We start from the raw sequence: 18,625 nt of genomic DNA, 5'->3' as shown, positions 1-18,625 counted from the left end.
CGTTTCTGGGAGTCGGCCACTCGAGAATTTTTGAGATTTTCGAAGGGTCCGCGCGGATACCGAGAGCGGAAACATGATGACCTAGAAATTCGACTTCTGAAGCGAAAAGCTGGGTTTTCTTCGGGGAACAGAAGAGACTCGCCTTTCGCAGAGCGTCAAGAACCAGTTGAACGTTCTTGACATGTTCAGCGACGGTGTTTGACCATATAATAATGTCGTCGAGATAGACGTGGCATATCTTGCCCACAAGGTGACGAAGAGCGGAGAACATTCGACGCTGGTGAGTAGCGGGAGCGTTTCGACCACCTTGAGGCATGACGGTCCATTCGTACAGTCCAAGGGGAGTCGCAATCGCGGTATACTTGATATCGTCGGGATGGACTCTAGTTTGGAAAAACGAATTAGTCATATCAATTTTTGCGAAGATTTTACCGTTCGCGCAATCGCGTAAGATATCATCAACACGAGGAAGCGGGTGGTTGTCGGGGATCGTGTTATCGTTGAGCTTGCGATAATCATAAACCTATAGAAGCTTCCAACGTTCTTTCTTCTTCACCCTCCTCTCTTTCCGATTTTGTTTTTATTTCTCCCTTGTCTCTCGATTCACAATGGCGCTCAAGGCGTCTTAAAGCTATTCTGGTTAAAGACCTAGCTGTACCCCTCCTACTGGGAGGGCCCTTCCTTTCTCATAACTCTCTCGTGATAGATCATGCCGCTCGCACTTGCATCGATAAAACGTCCTCTTTCGACCTTCTTTCTCCTCCTCTCTCAAGCCCCCCTTCACCCGTTGTACATCAGGAAATCTACACGCTTCTTGCCCTTCCTTATTGAGACACTCGAACTTAGAATTCACTTATAATGACTTATTTGAGCTATTTCGCCCTCGACTGGCAATGGAATAAGACACGACAAGTCTGATGCATTTCAAGTGGAAATAAGTGTAAATAAGGAGCAACTAGAGAGTGGAAGTGCTTTTAAGTGAGCAAAGCATAACAAAGGCGACAAGATTGGAACAAGACGTGATGGGAATATGATCGAAGGTGAAGAAATATGTACAAGTGGATATGCGCGTGAAGCGTACGATATTCTTGAGGCCCGGCCATCTCCCTCGTGAAGCGATCAGCTTCGGCTTCCATAGTAAGCCCCTTAGATACCGTTAGTACCCTCTCGTACGGGATCGCAAGACAAGACATACCAAATGGGCGTCCAGGACTCCAGTCACGACGGCGGGAACGTACGCTGTCCCTGTCCATACGCTGGGCACTCACGTGCTCGCGAAACCTCCACGAGGGGGGGATAGGCAACTCGGGCTGCATTGCCTGCGAATGCGTGACAAACAGATTGGAGGGAAGCTTGGCTGGCGTTGCCCCGTTGGCTGGCGTTGCCCCGTTGGCTGGCGTTGCCCCGTTGGCTGGCGTTGCCCCGTTGGCTGGCGTTGCCCCGTTGGCTGGTGTCGCCCCGCCTGCTGGCATCACACCCACCACATCGCTAGTAGGGCCATTGGCGGGGGCGGCACCGTCAGCGTTGGCGGTGGTGTGTGACGGTGTGGTGTCGGCCGCAGTGGTATCGGCCGCAGTGGTGTCGGCCGCAGTGGTGTCGGCCGCAGTAGTGTCGGCGGCGATGACGTTAGCTGCGGCATTGGCCACGGTGGTGGTGCTGTTGTCGGTGACGGTGGCAGCGGCGGTAGTGTTGTCGGTGGTGGCTGACATGGCTAGGACGGTAATGGGTGGTAAAGAAAATAATGGTGTGAGAAGGGAAACATTCGCTGCGTGCGAGGTTTTGATGTTTTAGTGTGAGAACATACATTCTAAGAATAACATACCAAGAGTCTTGGCAGTCGACCAATGCGGAACTTACCCGCCGCTTCTCTCCCGACCCCGGTGCTGGAAAGGGCTCGGATATGTATGTTGATCAATGGCTTCTGCGTCGACTATGTAGTAGGGATGGTGTACCGTGAGCGATGCGGAACGGAAACCGGATGGAGGCCCTGTCGAAGGCGGACAGAACGTCGTCAATAACTCCACGTCGGCACTTGGCACCTCCGAGTCAGCGGGACATAGCTGTCGCCCTTATAGCCGCACGGACATACCATGTCAGCAAAGTGTGCATGGTCGATCATCAGCGCGGTGTGCTTGCCAAAGCCTGCGGTGGACTCGTCGGGGGGATATACTAGTAGGGAGAATGAGGAGACGTGGGTGTTGTGAACGGCCGGTGATCAGTCGTCCGATTCGTAACGGTACGCGTGAGATGGAACAAGATGCCAGAGATATTGCAGATGTGTGGCGAAGGCCAGAAGCTGCATCCGAGCGAGGGAGTGGCGGGTAACGATATCAATGGCGGTGATGTTGCCGGTGTGTTGACGATGCGAGGCACGTAACCACATCTAAGTGGTCATTCACCTCGAGCGTGTGATGGATGAATGGATGAGGGGGAGGAGCGAGACGTGCAGCCTATCTAAAACAAGATGAGCACGCGGGGCAAAGCAGCGCGCAACCTCTCAAGAAGGTCACGACCAGAGCGCCTCAAGCCTAGCCGCGTGTCTTGCATCGCGGCTGCGCCTCGATGTCACTTCCGACGCTAAACCCAGCGATCTACGCGCGTGGAGATGGGGAGATAAGACGATGTGAATAAGAATGAGGAAAAATGCGATGTGAGTGTCCATTGTACGTGTGACCTGCAGTCCTGCGTGGGGTCTTAGTCTTGCGTAAATACTGTGCGAATAATGTTACTGACGATGCGATGGTTCTTGAGGTGTGCTGTTCAGCGAGCGACCGAGCATCTAGAAGGAGGGCTGGGATTGCTGAGAGGCGGCGGCATCGGCGGCGGCATCAGAGCCTCGTTGACGCTGCAGAGACGCTGAACCTCATTCTCAACCTGCTGAAGACAGACTTGGAGTTGCTGGGCGGTCATCTCCAGGTACTTGACGTGCGTGGTAGCGCGGTCAAGGAGTGAAACCTTGTTGCTCTTCTGGTTGGAGACGGGGAGAGCGTCCTTGAGGCGGTGGTAGCCGTCCCTGAGCTCGTCCCTCCTGCACTACTCGGACTCGATACGCTGGCGACGGATGGTCTCCCGGCGCTGGTCAGTGTTGTTGGAAGTGGGCGGGAGAAGCTGGAAGTCCTCGTCCTTGTCATCAGAGTCGTTGCGAGACTTTCTCCTCGTAGCCTTGACAGCGCTATGGGTAGCGGGCATCGCACTGAGGTTGCCTGAGAACGTCGTGGACGAAGGTCTTCATCGGGGTAAGGTGGCCAGGATTGGCCTGCGAGCTTGGCATAGGTTGCAAGTGGGACCGACGCGGGAGCACAAAGGGAGGTACGTTTGATGAAGCGACCGGCGAATACGAGGTGGCGGGGGAAATGGGGGATGGAAGCTGGGAGTTTATGAAGGCGCGTGCGGAAAGAGTTGCCGGGATCGGCCTACGAGCTTGGTGTGCATTGCGAGTGGGACCGACACGGGAGTACAAAGGGAGGTACGTTTGATGAAGCGACCGGCGAATACGAGGTGGCGGGGGAAATGGGGGATGGAAGCTGGGAGTTTATGAAGGCGTGTGCGGGTGAGGGTGCAGGGTGGAAGCAAGACAGACGGGCAGGATGTCTTGAGGGTCCCATATGTCGCATATAGACTTCACTGCTTGGTCTGGGGAGTCAATCATCTCAAAGTCAGAAGGGTATTCTAAGGGCTCACCGACGAAGCTGGAAGCATACAGAGCTCCCCCTGATTCGACACTCTTGCAAAACTTGCGAGCAAAAACTCGGACGTTCAGAGACACGGAGAGAATGACGAGAACGCTCGTCTACGACGACTGAGGCGCCAGGCTTCCAACGCTCTGCGAGGACCTCAACTTGGTGGTGCATCTACGGATGACTCTGTCTGATGTCCTGGCGGGAGTTAAATGGCCACGGGAGGTGTCGCCGGCGATTGCGGTGCTAAGAAGCTCCTCGAAGGGGAGCTCGATGATGGGATGCTCGACGGAGAGACTGTCCGCAGAAGAGCCGGTATCTTTGCCCTTGGTGCTCATGGGCGTCGAAGCAGCATGAAGGAGGGAGGAGGGACTGGAGTCGCTGGAAGAGGGGACTGTTAGTGGGCCAGCTCGAAGGAAGTGTTGGGGACCTCGCACCGACGCAAAGTCGAGGCGTTGTCCTCGCCCATCGACTGGGACAAGGTCTACTCTTCGAGATCATGTAGGCAAGCCGCATGGCAACTACGGTTGAACGCGTTGTCCATAAACTCCGCCGAGGGCTTGAGCTCAGGCTTGCTGGCGACGCCGGGGACGGCGGATGTGGTCGGTTAACAGAGAAGGCGAACTGCATGCACTTGATGGTGCTGGGTTTGACGTTCTGGGCTGCCTCTCGGCTGCGCTCCTTCTGGGCTGCACGCTGGCTGATGACGTCGGAAGAAGCGTTGCGCTTGAAGTCTGGAGTTCCGAGCTCTTCAACGCTCCTGAATAACGCAGGACGGAGTGGGTTCTTGCCAGGGAATGATAGTGGTCACAAAGAGGTGCTTACCGTCCCCTTTTCTTGTCAACCCTGTCACCCATGACCCGGAACGCTTCCTGAACTCCTGTTTGGACTTGGTATTGTCGGCGTCGACAACGATGTTTTGCAGGTGCCATAGGCGACAAAAGAGGTTTCCAAGATGTTGGGCCGGTTTGAAGTAGCTGGATACCCGAGTACAGGCCTGGAAGAGGAACAGAGAAGAAATACAGAGGGAAGATGAGACGCAAAGGTCGAAGAAAGAAGGTGTATAGATGCATACCTTCTATGCTCTTGTGAGGGCCTCGAAGTTGCCTGGGTTGCAGAAAGCAACAAACGATTTGTTCTCCTGTGCTCTGATGACTGTTGAGGCAGGAGCGAGAGGGGAAAGGGAATCGAGGGGCGGTGGAACTGGCCATGGATGTATGAATGGCGTGGTTGATATGTTGAAAGAGGCGAGGGTGAGACAGGGAACGCGTGGGAACAAGTAGATGGGTTTGCGCTTCCAAGTCTCCACTTAATTCGGGGACTATTATCTTCAAACGCTTCATCAACCAAGAGCCTCCCCCACTCAGTTCGCGACCCATATTACCCAAAACAAATGTATATTAGTTATGTTAGCAAAGCTGATATGTTATGCAATCTCAAAAGAGTGATGGTCAGCGTATCGGTTAACGTAAAAGCCGTCAAATGTATCGTAAGAATGGTAATGCTTAAGGGTTTTCGGTACACGAAAGTCATCATAGAATGGTATGAGATGTGCGGCACGGACTAATGTACTGACGGGGATAACAGCCAGCTTTGGCTGCCCGTCGTCGTGAACGTCGGGGCATACAGCATACATGCCGGTATTCTCGTCTCGTGTGTCCCGGACTCGCGAGAACCAGTGCACGAGGGCACACGAATAGGTTTTTCGGTTGTAGTCGAAAGAGAAGAAGGCTAGGGCGCGGGCGACTTCCATCCCTAACATACCTTTGATCTCTTTGTTGGTTGACACGAACACGCAGTCATGTCGTGCAGCTTCTCCCCGCCAGTTGAGCGTCGAACGGATGCGTTCGCTACGCAACCCGTCCACCCTACAAATGTCGCTCGGTGCCCGAAAGGTCGCAATCGCCGAGGTGAACATGTAGATGCGGTCGGATTCGTCAAAGGCAGGGAGGCGGGACAGAGGGACAGTCGACACGTCCGCAGTGTCGAGCGGGCGGAGTTGGTGATACAGGAAGCAACGAACCTGGTAGTATAGGTCGAATTCCTGCAGTCTCAGCTCGTCCGCAAGCTGGGACATATTGTGGGCTCGTTGACGAGCTGCTGACCAGATTAGAAAGGGAAATACAATGAGAGATCACACTACGCACCAACAACCCTTGCGAGCCGAACCTTGGCCTCAACTTCGTCGTCGAACTCCTCCTCCTCCTCTTCCTCGACACTGCCTCCAACCAAGCCACGAGCACGCAGCTGGGCTTCGTTCGACGCAGCTTCTGCTAGCCGAAATATACCTTCATCTGCGAGACATGAGTAGACAAACTTGAAAAGGAGAGTCAGTGAAACATACATCGTCTGAGTGCATCGACTTCATCCGAGACGAGCCCGTCGTTCAACATCCCCCGCGCCTGAAATTCGACCCGGCAAGCAGCGAGCTTGTCGAGACGCTGGTTTGTTAATAGCATCTGCTTGAGGGCGTTGAAGCGGCTAGACCGCCGCCACGGCTCCTTAACGGCCTTGATGTGCTTCGATTCGGTTATTGACGAGCACAAGCCGTTCGGCGCCCCAAATAGCTGAATCATCTTGAGGTAGTGCATAAGCGAATGCTGTCGTGGAAGGGATATGGACGCGGCGACCCCGAGAGTCTGGAATATGGTGCGATACCTGTGAAAACGCTCCAACGCGTCCTTGATCTGTGTCAGACTCTCCTCTGTGATGACATCGCGCCTGACTAGATAACAGAACTCTAGAAAGGCGCGAAATGTACGGACAACGTCTTGAGGTACGTGTCCTTCGATTGCGGGAATGTAGACCTAAGACGATATGAGGCATTTGTGAATATACGAAGTAGCCGCAGATGCTCACCTTCATAAGCGCTTTGCTATCGTCCCCCGTCCACTGCTTGAACCCGCGACCGTTGGGGAACCGACGTAAACCCGCGAATGGCGCAACTATAGCAATCCTACAGCGCGGGGTTAATAAGCACGGCATTCGAAGGAAGAGGTGTCAAGATGACACACCTTCGATCAATGTCGTCCAGGATCGCTAGTGCATCCGCCTTCGAATGAACCTTGTGAAGGTAGTTGACCACCCACTCGACGAGGTGGTCTTTGAACGTGCCCTTGATGAGTTGGTGCAGAATGTCGGGGGATATCAGCTCGTGTATATCCGCTCGGGGAAAGTCGTTAGTGAACGGCTGGCGACGTGACAGAATTAGTGCATCTGATGTGAGGTTTGAAGCATAAAGACTTACGACTGTGTTTCCTATGACACCGTAGTAATCCCAGAGTGATCCGAAATCAAACTCGTTGATCAAGACGTCGTTGTGGTCTTGACTACGTAGCAACACCGGATCGCTGCTGTCGAGGTCGTCTCGAAATGCGAGACACCTATCATCATGCGAGTGAAGTCAGCACTGGGTGAACATGTGCCAGAATCGGGCACTTACTTCGGACACCATCCCTGAACAATGCACGCTAAGAGTGCTTGTTCGGGGTAGTCAGCGATATACGGCCCTAAACCGTAGATCACGCGGCGGTAGTAGCCGTCGCCGAACCGGACGACTTCGTATTCCGTCATACCGGGCCGTAGGGAGCGCAGAATCCTCGCGAGCGAGGTGTGGTACAGTTGTCGAGGGAAGTGTCGAAAGGCGGGATCACCAGCGAAGCTCTGATTAGCTTCGGTACATATCAGCATGCGAATGTTCAAGTTGCAACAACCCAATAAAGACTCACTTTTCGGAATGGCAAGAAACCCTATGAGAGCGACCGCGTTGCGATGCGCTCGACGGATGTTGTTGTGAACGTTACCGATGGAAAGATATAGAGGGTAGTACTCGGTGTGACCTGTCGCGACGGAGACCGTGGTCTTGTCGCTGCCTAAGATGATAGGTACGAACGTGGATCCGGCTGTCGTCGGATCCTTTGCAATCTCATCCTGGATGAGTTAGTCAAGGTTGAGCGCAATGACAGATGATGAAGGGCACTTACTGCCTGATCCCAAGCCCAGTCCCCCGAGAACATATGCTCCCATTGGCGGGTACCCGAGATGTCGAAGTCTCGATAAGGGCTGTAGTCCATGCCACCTTGGAGGTCCGGGTTCGCGAGCATATTCTTCACAACAACATGTGGGTCGCGGAACCACACGTCGTAAGTGTCCTCCATCCAAGGGGGTATATTGCGTGTTGGCTTCGCGCCCTTGTACGACATTGCGAAGGATTGCCATGGGATATCGCCCGCTTGAATCGTGTCTATGGTCGAGTACATGTCCTCGTGGTCGGCAAAGGGGGGGATGTCGTTATGCTTCCTGAGAGTGGCAGCCCAGAGGTCCATGATGGTATCGATTTCCCCGGCAGGAGCCTGCGCGCGCCTGTAGAGGAAGTCGGCTGTTTCGAACTCTATCCGGTTGCGGAAGGGGAACCAGTCGTCTGCTGCTCTCGGAGGAAGAGGAAAGGGCGGTGCGTCGGGAGGTAGGAGATCGCCTCGGGGGTCGCATTTTCGACCTATGATAGACGCATGGGCGGGGAAGTAAAGGATAGTGTCATAAGAAAAGGACGCACCATCTAACACGGGATGATGCTCGCGGACTTTCTTTCCGTTTATCAGCTCTATCCTCCCTCTGACAGGTGCCTCCTGCTGCGGTAGCTCTTCATGTTCGTGCTCGGAGCTAGGGCCAGGCTCAGTGTTTGGCTCGAAGCTGAAGGCGAGGCCAAAGTCTTCGTCGTCGTTGATATCGGCTGGTCCCGGGTTGTCCGCGTGCAAAGCTACTGCCGCCGGGGATAACTCGTGCGAGTCGTCCAAAAGTCCACCGTGTTTACGGTTAGTGTGGTTTGTGTAACCAGACTTGTTGTCGAAAACCCTTGGGCATGCTGGGCAAGGATATCGAATGTCGGAGTAAGTCTTGCGGCGGAGCTGTTGGCGTTCTTGGGGAGACGCGACTGCAGACTCGATTTCCATGTCGGACGACATCGCAAACTTTTCTGTGATGAGGGTATGGAAGAGAGGGGTGCTGCAGCTTGACGACGGCATATTTTGAGTTTCAGAAAGCTGAACCAATGGAGACTTTACAACAACCCCTTGGCACCTCAGTTTGACAACGCTAGCACTGGTTTTCGGAATACTTAGCCAATGAAAAGATTTTGCGACGGCTCCTTACCTCAGCCGCCCGATCTCAGGCTGGGCGCTCTGCTTATACTAGAGGAGTCAGAGGCCCGTAAAATTTCGCTCACCCCTCCAACCTTCACTCTACCGCTTCCCTCCTTCTGCTCCTACCCCCTCGTTCTCCTCTCGAACATGTCGACCAGCCGCATGGGCACGCGCGCTTCGAATGCGGACAAGCACCCTGGAGATGCCCTCAAGGTGCTCAACCGCATGACACCAGAGGAGGTCAGGCTGTCCAAGGAGAAGAAGAAGGCCGCCAAAGATGCCCAGGAAGCCGAAAGGCTACGAAAGGTCGGACATGTCGCTGCCACCGAGAACAAGTTAGCGAAGAAACAAGAAGAAAGGGATACCAAGGACAGAAGACCTCCTAGCCGCGGCGTCGCGGTGAAGCCAACACAGAAAAAGACGCCGGATGCCAGAGCAGAAGCAGCCGATGACGCCGGTACTAGTAAGCACTTGTGACAGGTTTCTCATCAGTGGCACGCCGTGTACTAGCTCACTATGTCGTAGGCCAGGACAGTCGCGCCGCCACTGTATCCAAGAAGCAAACTCGGGTTCAGGGAGCAGCCAAGGAGGCGCCCAAGACGAAGAGTAAGGCTAGAGGGAAAAGGGGTGAGCCAGCGGTGTAATCTAAAGCATAACATACTGAAGGCCTGTTACTCCATTGTCTAGCCACCATCGAGGTCGAAGAGCAAGAAGAAGACGGCAGCGACAACGCCGGCGCAATGGAGCATACAGTGAGGAGGGTGCCCTTGGCAGACAGGGCGGTCCTCCGGACCGATGTTGGGAAAGCGCGTGTAGTCTCCGCCGGGAACGGCAGCTCTTCTGGCAAGGCGATGTGAGTTTTCCCACTGCCTTATACTCTTTCTTACTTACCGCAATGACAATGTTCCTCCAACTCACCGAAACGACTCTCCACTATCGGAACATTGCATATCAATACCTCAGCAACCCCGTGTCATTCAAGATGGGTGTCCAAAAGTGGTCGGCTGGTGTGGACCCTCGCGGACCCCCGGACTCCTCATCTGTCTCATCTCGCACTCCCAGTGTCCTTACAAGCGCTAAATCCGCCTCCATTGCTGCTGCCCGTTCCGCCAAATTGGCCAAGAAAGAATCCGAGTCTTCTCAGGCTACCAAGGATGCGGCGGCGGCAAAGTCCACGGCGAAGGCAAGGTCGGTGGCAGCCTCAAAGTTGGCGGCGGCGGCGGCGGCAGCGGCAGCGGCGGCAGCGGCAGCGGCGGCAGCGGCAGCGGCGGCAGCGGCAGCGGCGGAAGCAGAAGCAGAAGACCAGGGTGAGGTACGGGAGGAGGATGCTGAGGACGACGAAGAGCCCTTTGGCCTCTCTGACGACAATGCCGAAGTCCTTCTTCGCGAAAGGGCTAATATTCTGAGTGACGGCCCGCAAATGGATGACCCGGTATGTAAATACAGCACTGTCGCCCATCCACTTACTAGTATGTACCTGACCATAGATTGTTGTCATCGAGGAGATTGACACTCCCCTAGCTAGTCGCTTTCGGCCTCTTAACACAGAGGTTCGTAATCACGCATCTACCTTCTATCTACTAACACATTCGGATCAGGTTGACAATGGGGACATCTCTAGCTCGTCCCTGGACGACTCCATCCATCATGATGCCCTCGACGACATTGATGCTGATGCTGATGCTGACGCTGAAGTCCCTGTCGATGTTGACACTGACGCTGACATTCCTAGCCCTCGTGCCTTCACTCAGACCCTCAAGCCTTCACGCATGAAGCGCAAGCATCACGATGACGCCGTTGGTGCGGACAAGCGTGAGCTGGGTGACGATATTGCTTCGGTAAGTACGCGTTCATACATGCTTTATTATGGTCGTTATACATCTGATGTTACAGGATTCTAATTCCGAGGACATTGCTCCTCGGCCTCGCACGACTAACTTGGGAAGTGATTACCTGCTTATGTTTTCTGGTCCCGCTAATTTTGAGCATATAGACCGACGTTGATGTACAGTCACCGAAGCGTGTGAAGCTCGGCCCGGCGAGATCTGCTCCTACAAAGTCCGTATCCGCGAAGAAGGACACGACCACCAAGAAGAGAGTCAGCAAGGACGCGACTGAGGAGAAGAAGGTCGACAAGAACTTGAAGAAGGGGGACGACGAGAAGAAGGGGGGCGACGAGAAGAAGGGTGGCGACGAGAAGGGGGACAAGAAGACTCGGAAGGGAGACGAGAAAAAGGAGGAGGAGACAAAGGGCGACGAGAAGAAGGGCGACAAGGACACGAGTGACGAGAAGAAGGCTGAGAAGGACGCGGCCGAGAAGAAGAAGCGCGGCAAGAACACGCTCCCGGCTCATTGCCACAAGGGCGACAAGTGGAAGAAGATAGTTCTCCCTGCGTTCTTTCGCTGGCTTGGCGAGCAGAAGGATGTATGGGGCGCTTCAAATGCCCAACTCCTGGGAGCTCTTCGCAAGATCTGGAAACAGGTTTACGACGAGGATCTACCTGAGGAGCAGAGCGCGGTCAACGGGCCCGCTTTAACACTGGTAAGCATGACAGTTCATATTTTGGCTATACTCATATGTCCCCAGATCAAGCAGAAGGCGGCCGAATGGCGCAATAACTTCGGCAGTACCGCCATCGCCGTCCTCGTCGTGTCTTTCTGCGACCAGGCCATGTATGGCAATGCGGAGGCTGACGACCTGCGTAAGGACTACAAGGCAGCCTCGCTCCGCTGCGGCACATAAGGCTTTTGTACTGGGAAGGAAAACTCGCGCGAGTAGCAGACATTGTATTACCCGCTCGTAGATCATAAAGGCAGCGAGCTCGTTCCGCTACGGCACCTAAGGATCTCATCCTACCATTTTTCTCAGTGAGAATCGCCATTCCATTGTACTGGAAAAGAAAACTCCAACACGAATAGGCACACTAACCGTGGATATCTATCGTGCAGCCCAGAGCCCTACATCGTATACAAATACCGAGCACTAACGCGAGAGATATGCCACAGCCACAACGCCAAACATGTGCAATGCCAAGCCGGGCATAATTTTGAATATACGAGTAATTCCGAGGGGCTGCTTGCCCGTAATGCGTTCTTATACAAAGATGTTGTCGAGGGTAAGCGCGTCGGTCTCTTTGAAAGTCTTTTTTTCTCCATGACGCTCGCCGTACACTGGGGCGGCATTCGCGGGTACTCTAACACGTCCGAGTCGACCGAGACAGCCACACCCTATGCTCCGCGAGGGGCGATGGCGCTATGTGCTGCAGCGGTACGTCTAAATCACCCTCCATCCTCTTGACTGTCTAAGCTAGGATTTGGAAAGTGCGAACGCGCGTGCGCTCTTGCCGCCGAGGGCAAGCTTGGAAAGCTCGAAGACATCATCGTCGACATCGCCGACTACAAGGCGAGCGGGGCCGCAGGCAGCACCCTCACCAGGGCCAAGACTCTCCTCAAGAACTCCCAGCAGCGCCAGGAGGTGAACGAGAGGACGGGCAAGGCGTCGACTCACCTTTCCAACTTTTCGGAGCAGAACTGGAAGAGGGCTACGGACGGCTACTGGGCGCTGCTCAACAAGCCTGGTAAGGCCACGGACGAGTTCGTCGCCGCCCGTTTCAACGAGGCGCTCAAGCATTGCCCCAAGTCGCGAAGGAGTGATGAGGCGGATGAGGTTGGGGCTGCTGTTGATGTGGAGATGGCTGACGCAGACGTCGACGAGCGTGCCAATCTCCCATGGGATGATTGTAATGTCCCTTTTATAACGCTTTTCTATCTCTTTCGAACCTAACTTGGAACACCAAAAGGATTGCCGCCCTCAGGCTCGCGCCCGCTGCCGTGCTGCACCCGCCCCTCCCTGCCATCGCCTCGCATATGCCTCTCGTCCTCCTCATCCTCGGTAGATCTCGTTCTCACGGCTATTCCATTCGATATCATCCCTGCTGCGTCTTTTTTATCTGCTCTTATTATCGCTTTCGGACCTCTTGAACTCTCTTAAACCCGCACTTCTTGCAACCTTTTACCCCTTTTACATTCTTGAAACTCGCTTTATTTCACTTAAACTAGTCTTTTTTGAGCTTATATGGACCTTATATACACGCTTGAGGTCGCTTTATAGATTTGATTGGTTTTCAAGCCGGGTTTCAAGTCCGAATAAGCGTTAACAAGCAAGGTTTAAGAAAATGGCCCTACTTGGATATCACTTGGAATCAGCTTACTTGACGATCACTTGATTTCCACTTAAGGTGCAATAAGTACCAATAAGTGCTCCCCAAGAAACCTGTAGATTTCCTGATGTAAAACCTGTCGATTCGGACGTTTGTAACATGCCCGATTCCGTTGAACTGCACGCCAATGTACTCTCCGAGTTATATGCCTGTTCGAAATCTCGTCGCGCCGAACTCGAAAAACATACCGTCTCAGGGATGAGTCCTAGTAACGTCATCTCCTCAGTCCGGGGCTAAACATGCTGACGCCAGCTGTCAGGAATGGGATCACTTTGCGTTCAAAAACGATGCACTAGCGCTCTTATACGACCTGCAGAGGCTTATCTTCGAATTCGGAGATTGCATCTATGTTTCAGCTTTGCATATCTATCATTCCCGCCCTCCCATTTTTGCCCTCTAGTACCTTCATCTGCAAGACGTACGCGGCAGACCTACTCAGTGCTAGTGTCGAGATTACACAGGGCTTGGATGCCGAATGGGACTTCTGCCAGCGAACCATAGCGTGCCCAGCTGTTCAATCGATCGCCGTCTCCCATGAAGGCATGTGGGTAGCTACCGCCTCTGAACTTGGCATGCAGGTCTGGGATATGTCTACTGGCTTGTTAATGACAACTGTTGACCATAGTCCTACCGGCACAGCGTTGGCGTTCTCCGCCGACGGATGTGTCCTGGGTTTCGGTGACTTCGCCGCCCCGGATAGGTGGGGTGTCTGGCACGCACTTCAGGATTCAGTCATGGCTTTCTCGCTCGACAACTGTCAAGATGTTGTACCCAGTTGCTGCGCTTTTTCGTATGGCATCGATCGGATTGCCTGTGCCTTTGAGCACACAAGTCCGAGCCTCTCGACGCTTCACATCTGGGGCATGGCGGCGCAGACTGCGGAGTTGGCGCTGGGATGCGAGGGTGTTGTGCGCCAAGTCAGCTTCTCGCACTCAGATCACATGGTATTCGCTGCAACGAACTTTGCCCTGTACATCTGGAATAGCGTAACAGGAGAGCAGCTAAAGAGCATTGGGCGTTCTCAAGTTTCTTTTCCTCCAAACAGCTGGCACTTCTTCACAAAGGATGACAGATCCATTGTACACGTTCTTGCACAGTACTCGCAGCCTTATTCGTCAGACCAGGCTAGCTTGGGCGTGTTTATATCCTCCACCGATGGTAACGGTGTCTCTGCACCAACCTCTGTTCCATCAAGTCTTCGAGTGTCTGCATTGGCGCACGATGGAAAGTACCTTGCAGTACGCATCGAAGATACCGTGTACCCCCGGTTTTGTCATGGCGTCCATCTCTCTCGATTGTCACAAAACGATCACCCCCTTTGTGCGGTCACGGGCACGTATTCTGAAATTCATCTCATATCGAGCTCTGGTATCACTATCTTCGACCTTTCCAAGGCCAACTACGAGCTTATCGGCCGGAGAAACTCGGGTGGTCAGACGAGGTCCGATCATGTCCTATTAGAGTCTTGGAAAGGGAAGGAGTCGTATGTGCTTGGCGAACATGTCACAATGAGCGTTGGTGGGCGAGACACGACGATGTCGCGCATCCGGTTCATCGATACGCACAAGGCGCAGCACACCATCTGGACGGAAAGGGTTGACGATGATCACCGCGACAAGGTCTTGTTTGCTCCGAATTCGCAGGCAATCGCTTATCGCTGCAGCTCAAGCAGCCCTATTAACATCATGGACGTTCATACTGGAATATCGCATCTTGTCGAAATGCAGGATTGCGGAAACAGTATCGTCGCGTGGGCGTTTTCTCCTGGTGCATCATTTCTCGCAGTTGCCTTCCGGACAGAGATCATTCAGCGATTCAGATTTTGCGTATGGCATGCTGCCACGGCAGGTTTTGTCGGAGAAAAGGTGATAGAAGGACTTGGCCAGTCGTCAATAGTGTTTTCTCCCAACGAAGCCCTGATAGTGGTCGTGTCCCACAATCGGACCAAAGTCGAAGTGTTCTCGCTCTCAGAGCCAACGGGTGGCCTACACTGCTTTCGAACCTATGATGCTCCCCAGTACTCTTGGCTTTTTTCTCCTGCCTTCGCGGATGCTTCCACCTTCATTTATGTGTGTGTCCTTCGCCAAGGCACCTGTGCTGTCCCTGTAGCACTTTACGTCCAGAGCATTGCCGAACATGGGACGGCATATGCATCTCCTATCGGTTCGTACAACGTCGGCGAGGGTCACCTGTCAAATGGCAATCTCATTCTCGGGGTATTTGCATCGCCCAACTTGGAGCGCATAGTAACTCGAGGATCGGTAAACACTCAGATACTCGAGTACTCTAAGGCGAGAGCAAGCAAGCTGATTGCACGAAATACCTCGTCGACGAGCAAGTGTAGTCTTGATACCGTTACCTGGTCAAACGTCCACTTCACGAGCGACGGTTGGCTGCATGTCGGCGAATCTCGGGTTTGTTGGATACCGGTTCGGTACCGACCGAAGCAAAGACGTGCCGATGGTTCTTCAGCACAGCAGCACCAGGATCCAGGCTCTAGCTCTGATGAGATCCTACCAGAGAACGCGGCACAAGGGTTTAGGGCGCTGGGGAACGGCGTAGTGCTTATGTGCGGAAACAAACATGTGGTCTTACGTTTCCACAAGGCGAAGGTGGAGTCCTTCGAATAAACCGCTTACAGTGAGTGATATTGTATCCATCTATCTTGCCAAATCCAACGTCACTCAGCAGGAGAGAAAATAAAATAGACATATTCGATCAAGCCGAAACAGTATATCTATCACTATATATTACACCGACGTAGTCGTATGAGGACGATCAGGGAGCACACAAGACGCTAGTAGGATAGTACGATTAGAGTGATGAGAAATGCTTGTAAACGTAACCATCATGTACATGGATTCGATGAATGCTGTGTTCTGTGACGAGCCTCCACAGCAATCGCTCATCTGCGGTGACCTGACCTCGTTCCCTGGGCCGTCTGCATCTGCGCCGCAAGTTTGTAGTGTTGCTCTTGAAGTTTAGCTTGCTCCTGCATCATGCGACGGTTATCTTCGATCAGAGCATCAAGCTGCTGACCCAGTGTTTGTAGCATGTCGACGGCTACAGCGCTTGTCAGATCAGAGTGAAAAGAAGCAAGAAGCACCGGACATACACTTCTGTAAGACCTGGGTGGTATCCCCACGATTGCCTGTGAGGGACTGGAGCCGTGCGATGATTTGACTTTCATCATCGAATTGAGGCACAGCGGGGGCACGAGAAGACATCATTGTGATTGAGCGAGATAAGTGTGCGAGACTTTGACGAGTTGCGACTGCTAGTGGCGGATGAAGACGAGGTTCGATGAGGAACAAAGCGAAGGTTCTGCGCCAATATATACCATTGGAGCGTCCCTATACTAGTGTGGCCACTCGAATAGAGAAGAGACCGTGAACCGTAAGACGGAACGTTCTTATGGCAATTCATGTCTGCGGGGAACGTTCTGCACCCACGGATTGCTACGCGTATACTTCGTTAGCCAATGACGTGTCTAGCTCAACACTGCCCGTTACAGCGTTTTGACACCGCCAATACCACTCTGACAAGTTGATCATGATGACTGCGGCGTAGACATGAAACTTGCGCTCGAGTCGAACGGGATGGGTAGTACGGGACCGAGTAAATGACCGAGACTAGCAGGGTCCTGACAAAAGCAAGCCCCAGAACTGGACCTATTCCATCACCCGCTGAGACTAGTTGAATTTCTGAACGTGTCGCCACTAAGTTCATGGCGCCTTTCTGATGTCAGACACAACGGCAAGAACGAATAACGTGCCGGGGACCGTGCCCGAGACCGTTCTAATAGTGGTGCCTAGCGACATGCGCAACATCGTTATGAGAAAATTGGAATTGCTGGACTCACTGAAGTATGCAGTTATGTGGCACGTTGCATACGATATGGGTCATGGTAGACGCATGGTGGGCGCAGACAAACAAGATGTGGATTCGGAGCATCAGGACTAAACTTGAAGGAGCTTGTCGGTATTCGAATTTTCGCGTCCCGCGCTACAGAGGCCGGGCGTGAGAGTTGCTCTTCGGCTCCCTCATGGGCTGAGCATGGTTGGAGCATGGTAGCGCTATTCTTCATCGACTTGTGTAACCTTCAGCCGCTTTCGTTGATCAGCGGCTAGCCTGCTATCCATATCTCAAGCACAGCGGAGAACTTCACGCTACGTTGTGAGGATGATCTAGAGAGAGGACTGACGTTGAGCACCAATTCATCTCTAAGTCGGGACGGTGATGCATACGTGCCTACCGTGCAGCACGCTTTTAAAATGGACGGAACGTTCGACTGGTGCTGTCTCCACGAGATGTAGCTTTCAGAGGCTGGATAAATCAGCGCTCAGGTGCATTGCTGGACGTCGCATACTGCGAGACACTCTGCATGGAGAACGGAGCACAGCTCCTCGCTGACTGCACGGTGCAGCCTTGTGAACTGCGACGAGTTCTGCACGCAATACTTTACACGGGGCTAACAGTTTACCACTTTTTGACATCCACGTTATTTTAAATCATAAGTCGTGTCAGTGGAAATGCAAACACAGGCTACATGTCGAAGTACGAAGCGAATAAATACATCCCTGATGCTAGAGAAGTTATATGAAGGTATGTACACTAGGTATTAGCTGTTATATACTGTAAGTTGTACGATGTGCGCAAGAAACTGAAACTCTACATGTGTCGACGAGAGATATTCTTCCACCAATCTTACAAGTTCTGACTGTCGGTCACTGTGGCCAGTATCCCTTGTTGAAACCGTTCTGCGTCTGCAGCCAAGCCTGAAGCTGCCTGTTTTGCTCGCGCAGCTCGTTCATCCTGGATGTAAGCACCTGGTTCTCCTGCACTAGGAGATCAACCTTGTGAGATAGGTTCTCCATCGTATCTGCGGCTATTGATCTATGTCAGGAACATGACTCTACTATCATAATGGGAAGAAATAACGTACCGCGCGAGAGGACCGTTGCGCGCTTATCGGGTGAACCCGTCAGAGCCTGCAGCCTCTCAATCAATCGCCGCTCCTCATCCCTGTATTGCGCCTGGATCTGTTTCTTCTTCTCGCGTTCATCGGCATAAGAGTAGCCGGGGTTGTTCAACGTGTAGTAACCTTCCATGTTCATGTTCATGTTGAATACGTTCGGAAGAAAGGCGGTAGAAAGTTAAGGTTTGTGCGTGGAGGAGAGCGAAGAACGAAGAGCGCGTTCGAGATATGTGCTTGAGAGTCCGAACCGTGTAGTGAACGCCAGATGGCGAAGAGGGGTTGATGCTGAACGGGACTGACTCGAGCTGGGGTTTTTATAGCACCGAGAGCACCCTGACGCACAGGTCATGACCTCCAGGAGAACCGGAGAGGTGCTCTCGGTATTGCACATACATGGAATGCCTTGAAGTCGACGACCTTAACTTGATCCCGCATAGCCGGAGCACGTTCCGACATGAGCCCACTGCCTCCCTATTTACATCCGTGAAAACTCCCACGTGGTGCTTCCTCGGGGCGCTTGCCTAACATTGAATTCATTCGTTCACGTCACCTCCGTCGGCGCTTTACTTCCCGCGAAGAAGCATACAGCAAAACAGCAAATCTTTCTCGGCT

The 18,625-nt window shown here is 53.2% G+C and overlaps 6 protein-coding genes across 6 annotated transcripts; 3 read left to right on the top strand and 3 right to left on the bottom strand.

The window, feature by feature from the left end:
• Window positions 1–5,103: 5,103 nt before the first annotated feature.
• On the bottom strand, window positions 5,104–8,188 carry CONPUDRAFT_38191 (uncharacterized protein; the record flags this gene model as incomplete). Its single annotated transcript, XM_007772899.2, has 9 exons — window positions 5,104–5,774; window positions 5,825–5,924; window positions 6,041–6,484; window positions 6,537–6,633; window positions 6,692–6,867; window positions 6,925–7,060; window positions 7,120–7,348; window positions 7,406–7,607; window positions 7,661–8,188. Coding segments are annotated over 9 exons (2,583 nt in total), but the record flags the coding sequence as incomplete, so codon positions are not given.
• Window positions 8,189–8,962: 774 nt separating this feature from the next.
• On the top strand, window positions 8,963–11,558 carry CONPUDRAFT_156269 (uncharacterized protein; the record flags this gene model as incomplete). The annotated part of the gene is made up of 8 exons (XM_007773147.1): window positions 8,963–9,278; window positions 9,341–9,442; window positions 9,503–9,668; window positions 9,779–10,247; window positions 10,303–10,365; window positions 10,414–10,653; window positions 10,809–11,357; window positions 11,403–11,558. The coding sequence occupies 8 exons, from the start codon at window positions 8,963–8,965 to the stop codon at window positions 11,556–11,558; spliced, it is 2,061 nt and encodes a 686-aa protein (XP_007771337.1).
• Window positions 11,559–11,969: 411 nt separating this feature from the next.
• On the top strand, window positions 11,970–12,599 carry CONPUDRAFT_91761 (uncharacterized protein; the record flags this gene model as incomplete). The annotated part of the gene is made up of 2 exons (XM_007773146.1): window positions 11,970–12,083; window positions 12,138–12,599. The coding sequence occupies 2 exons, from the start codon at window positions 11,970–11,972 to the stop codon at window positions 12,597–12,599; spliced, it is 576 nt and encodes a 191-aa protein (XP_007771336.1).
• Window positions 12,600–13,382: 783 nt separating this feature from the next.
• On the top strand, window positions 13,383–15,665 carry CONPUDRAFT_156267 (uncharacterized protein; the record flags this gene model as incomplete). Its single annotated transcript, XM_007773145.1, has 1 exon — window positions 13,383–15,665. One exon carries the CDS (start codon window positions 13,383–13,385, stop codon window positions 15,663–15,665), a length of 2,283 nt encoding a protein of 760 aa, XP_007771335.1.
• Window positions 15,666–15,733: 68 nt separating this feature from the next.
• CONPUDRAFT_83746 (uncharacterized protein) lies at window positions 15,734–16,799 on the bottom strand. The gene is made up of 2 exons (XM_007773144.1): window positions 16,151–16,799; window positions 15,734–16,098 (listed from the first exon to the last, which is right to left on the bottom strand). The coding sequence occupies exons 1-2, from the start codon at window positions 16,260–16,262 to the stop codon at window positions 15,941–15,943; spliced, it is 270 nt and encodes an 89-aa protein (XP_007771334.1). The 5' UTR covers window positions 16,263–16,799; the 3' UTR covers window positions 15,734–15,940.
• An 866-nt stretch (window positions 16,800–17,665) lies between these two features.
• On the bottom strand, window positions 17,666–18,191 carry CONPUDRAFT_167316 (uncharacterized protein). Its single transcript, XM_007773143.1, has 2 exons — window positions 17,981–18,191; window positions 17,666–17,923 (listed from the first exon to the last, which is right to left on the bottom strand). Exons 1-2 carry the CDS (start codon window positions 18,156–18,158, stop codon window positions 17,763–17,765), a joined length of 339 nt encoding a protein of 112 aa, XP_007771333.1. The 5' UTR covers window positions 18,159–18,191; the 3' UTR covers window positions 17,666–17,762.
• Window positions 18,192–18,625: the final 434 nt, after the last annotated feature.

Source organism: Coniophora puteana, assembly GCF_000271625.1.
Source record: "Coniophora puteana RWD-64-598 SS2 unplaced genomic scaffold CONPUscaffold_10, whole genome shotgun sequence".
Lineage (NCBI taxonomy): Eukaryota > Fungi > Basidiomycota > Agaricomycetes > Boletales > Coniophoraceae > Coniophora > Coniophora puteana.
Note: the sequence above shows the minus strand (reverse complement) of the source record. Positions and strands in the feature narration are given on the sequence as shown.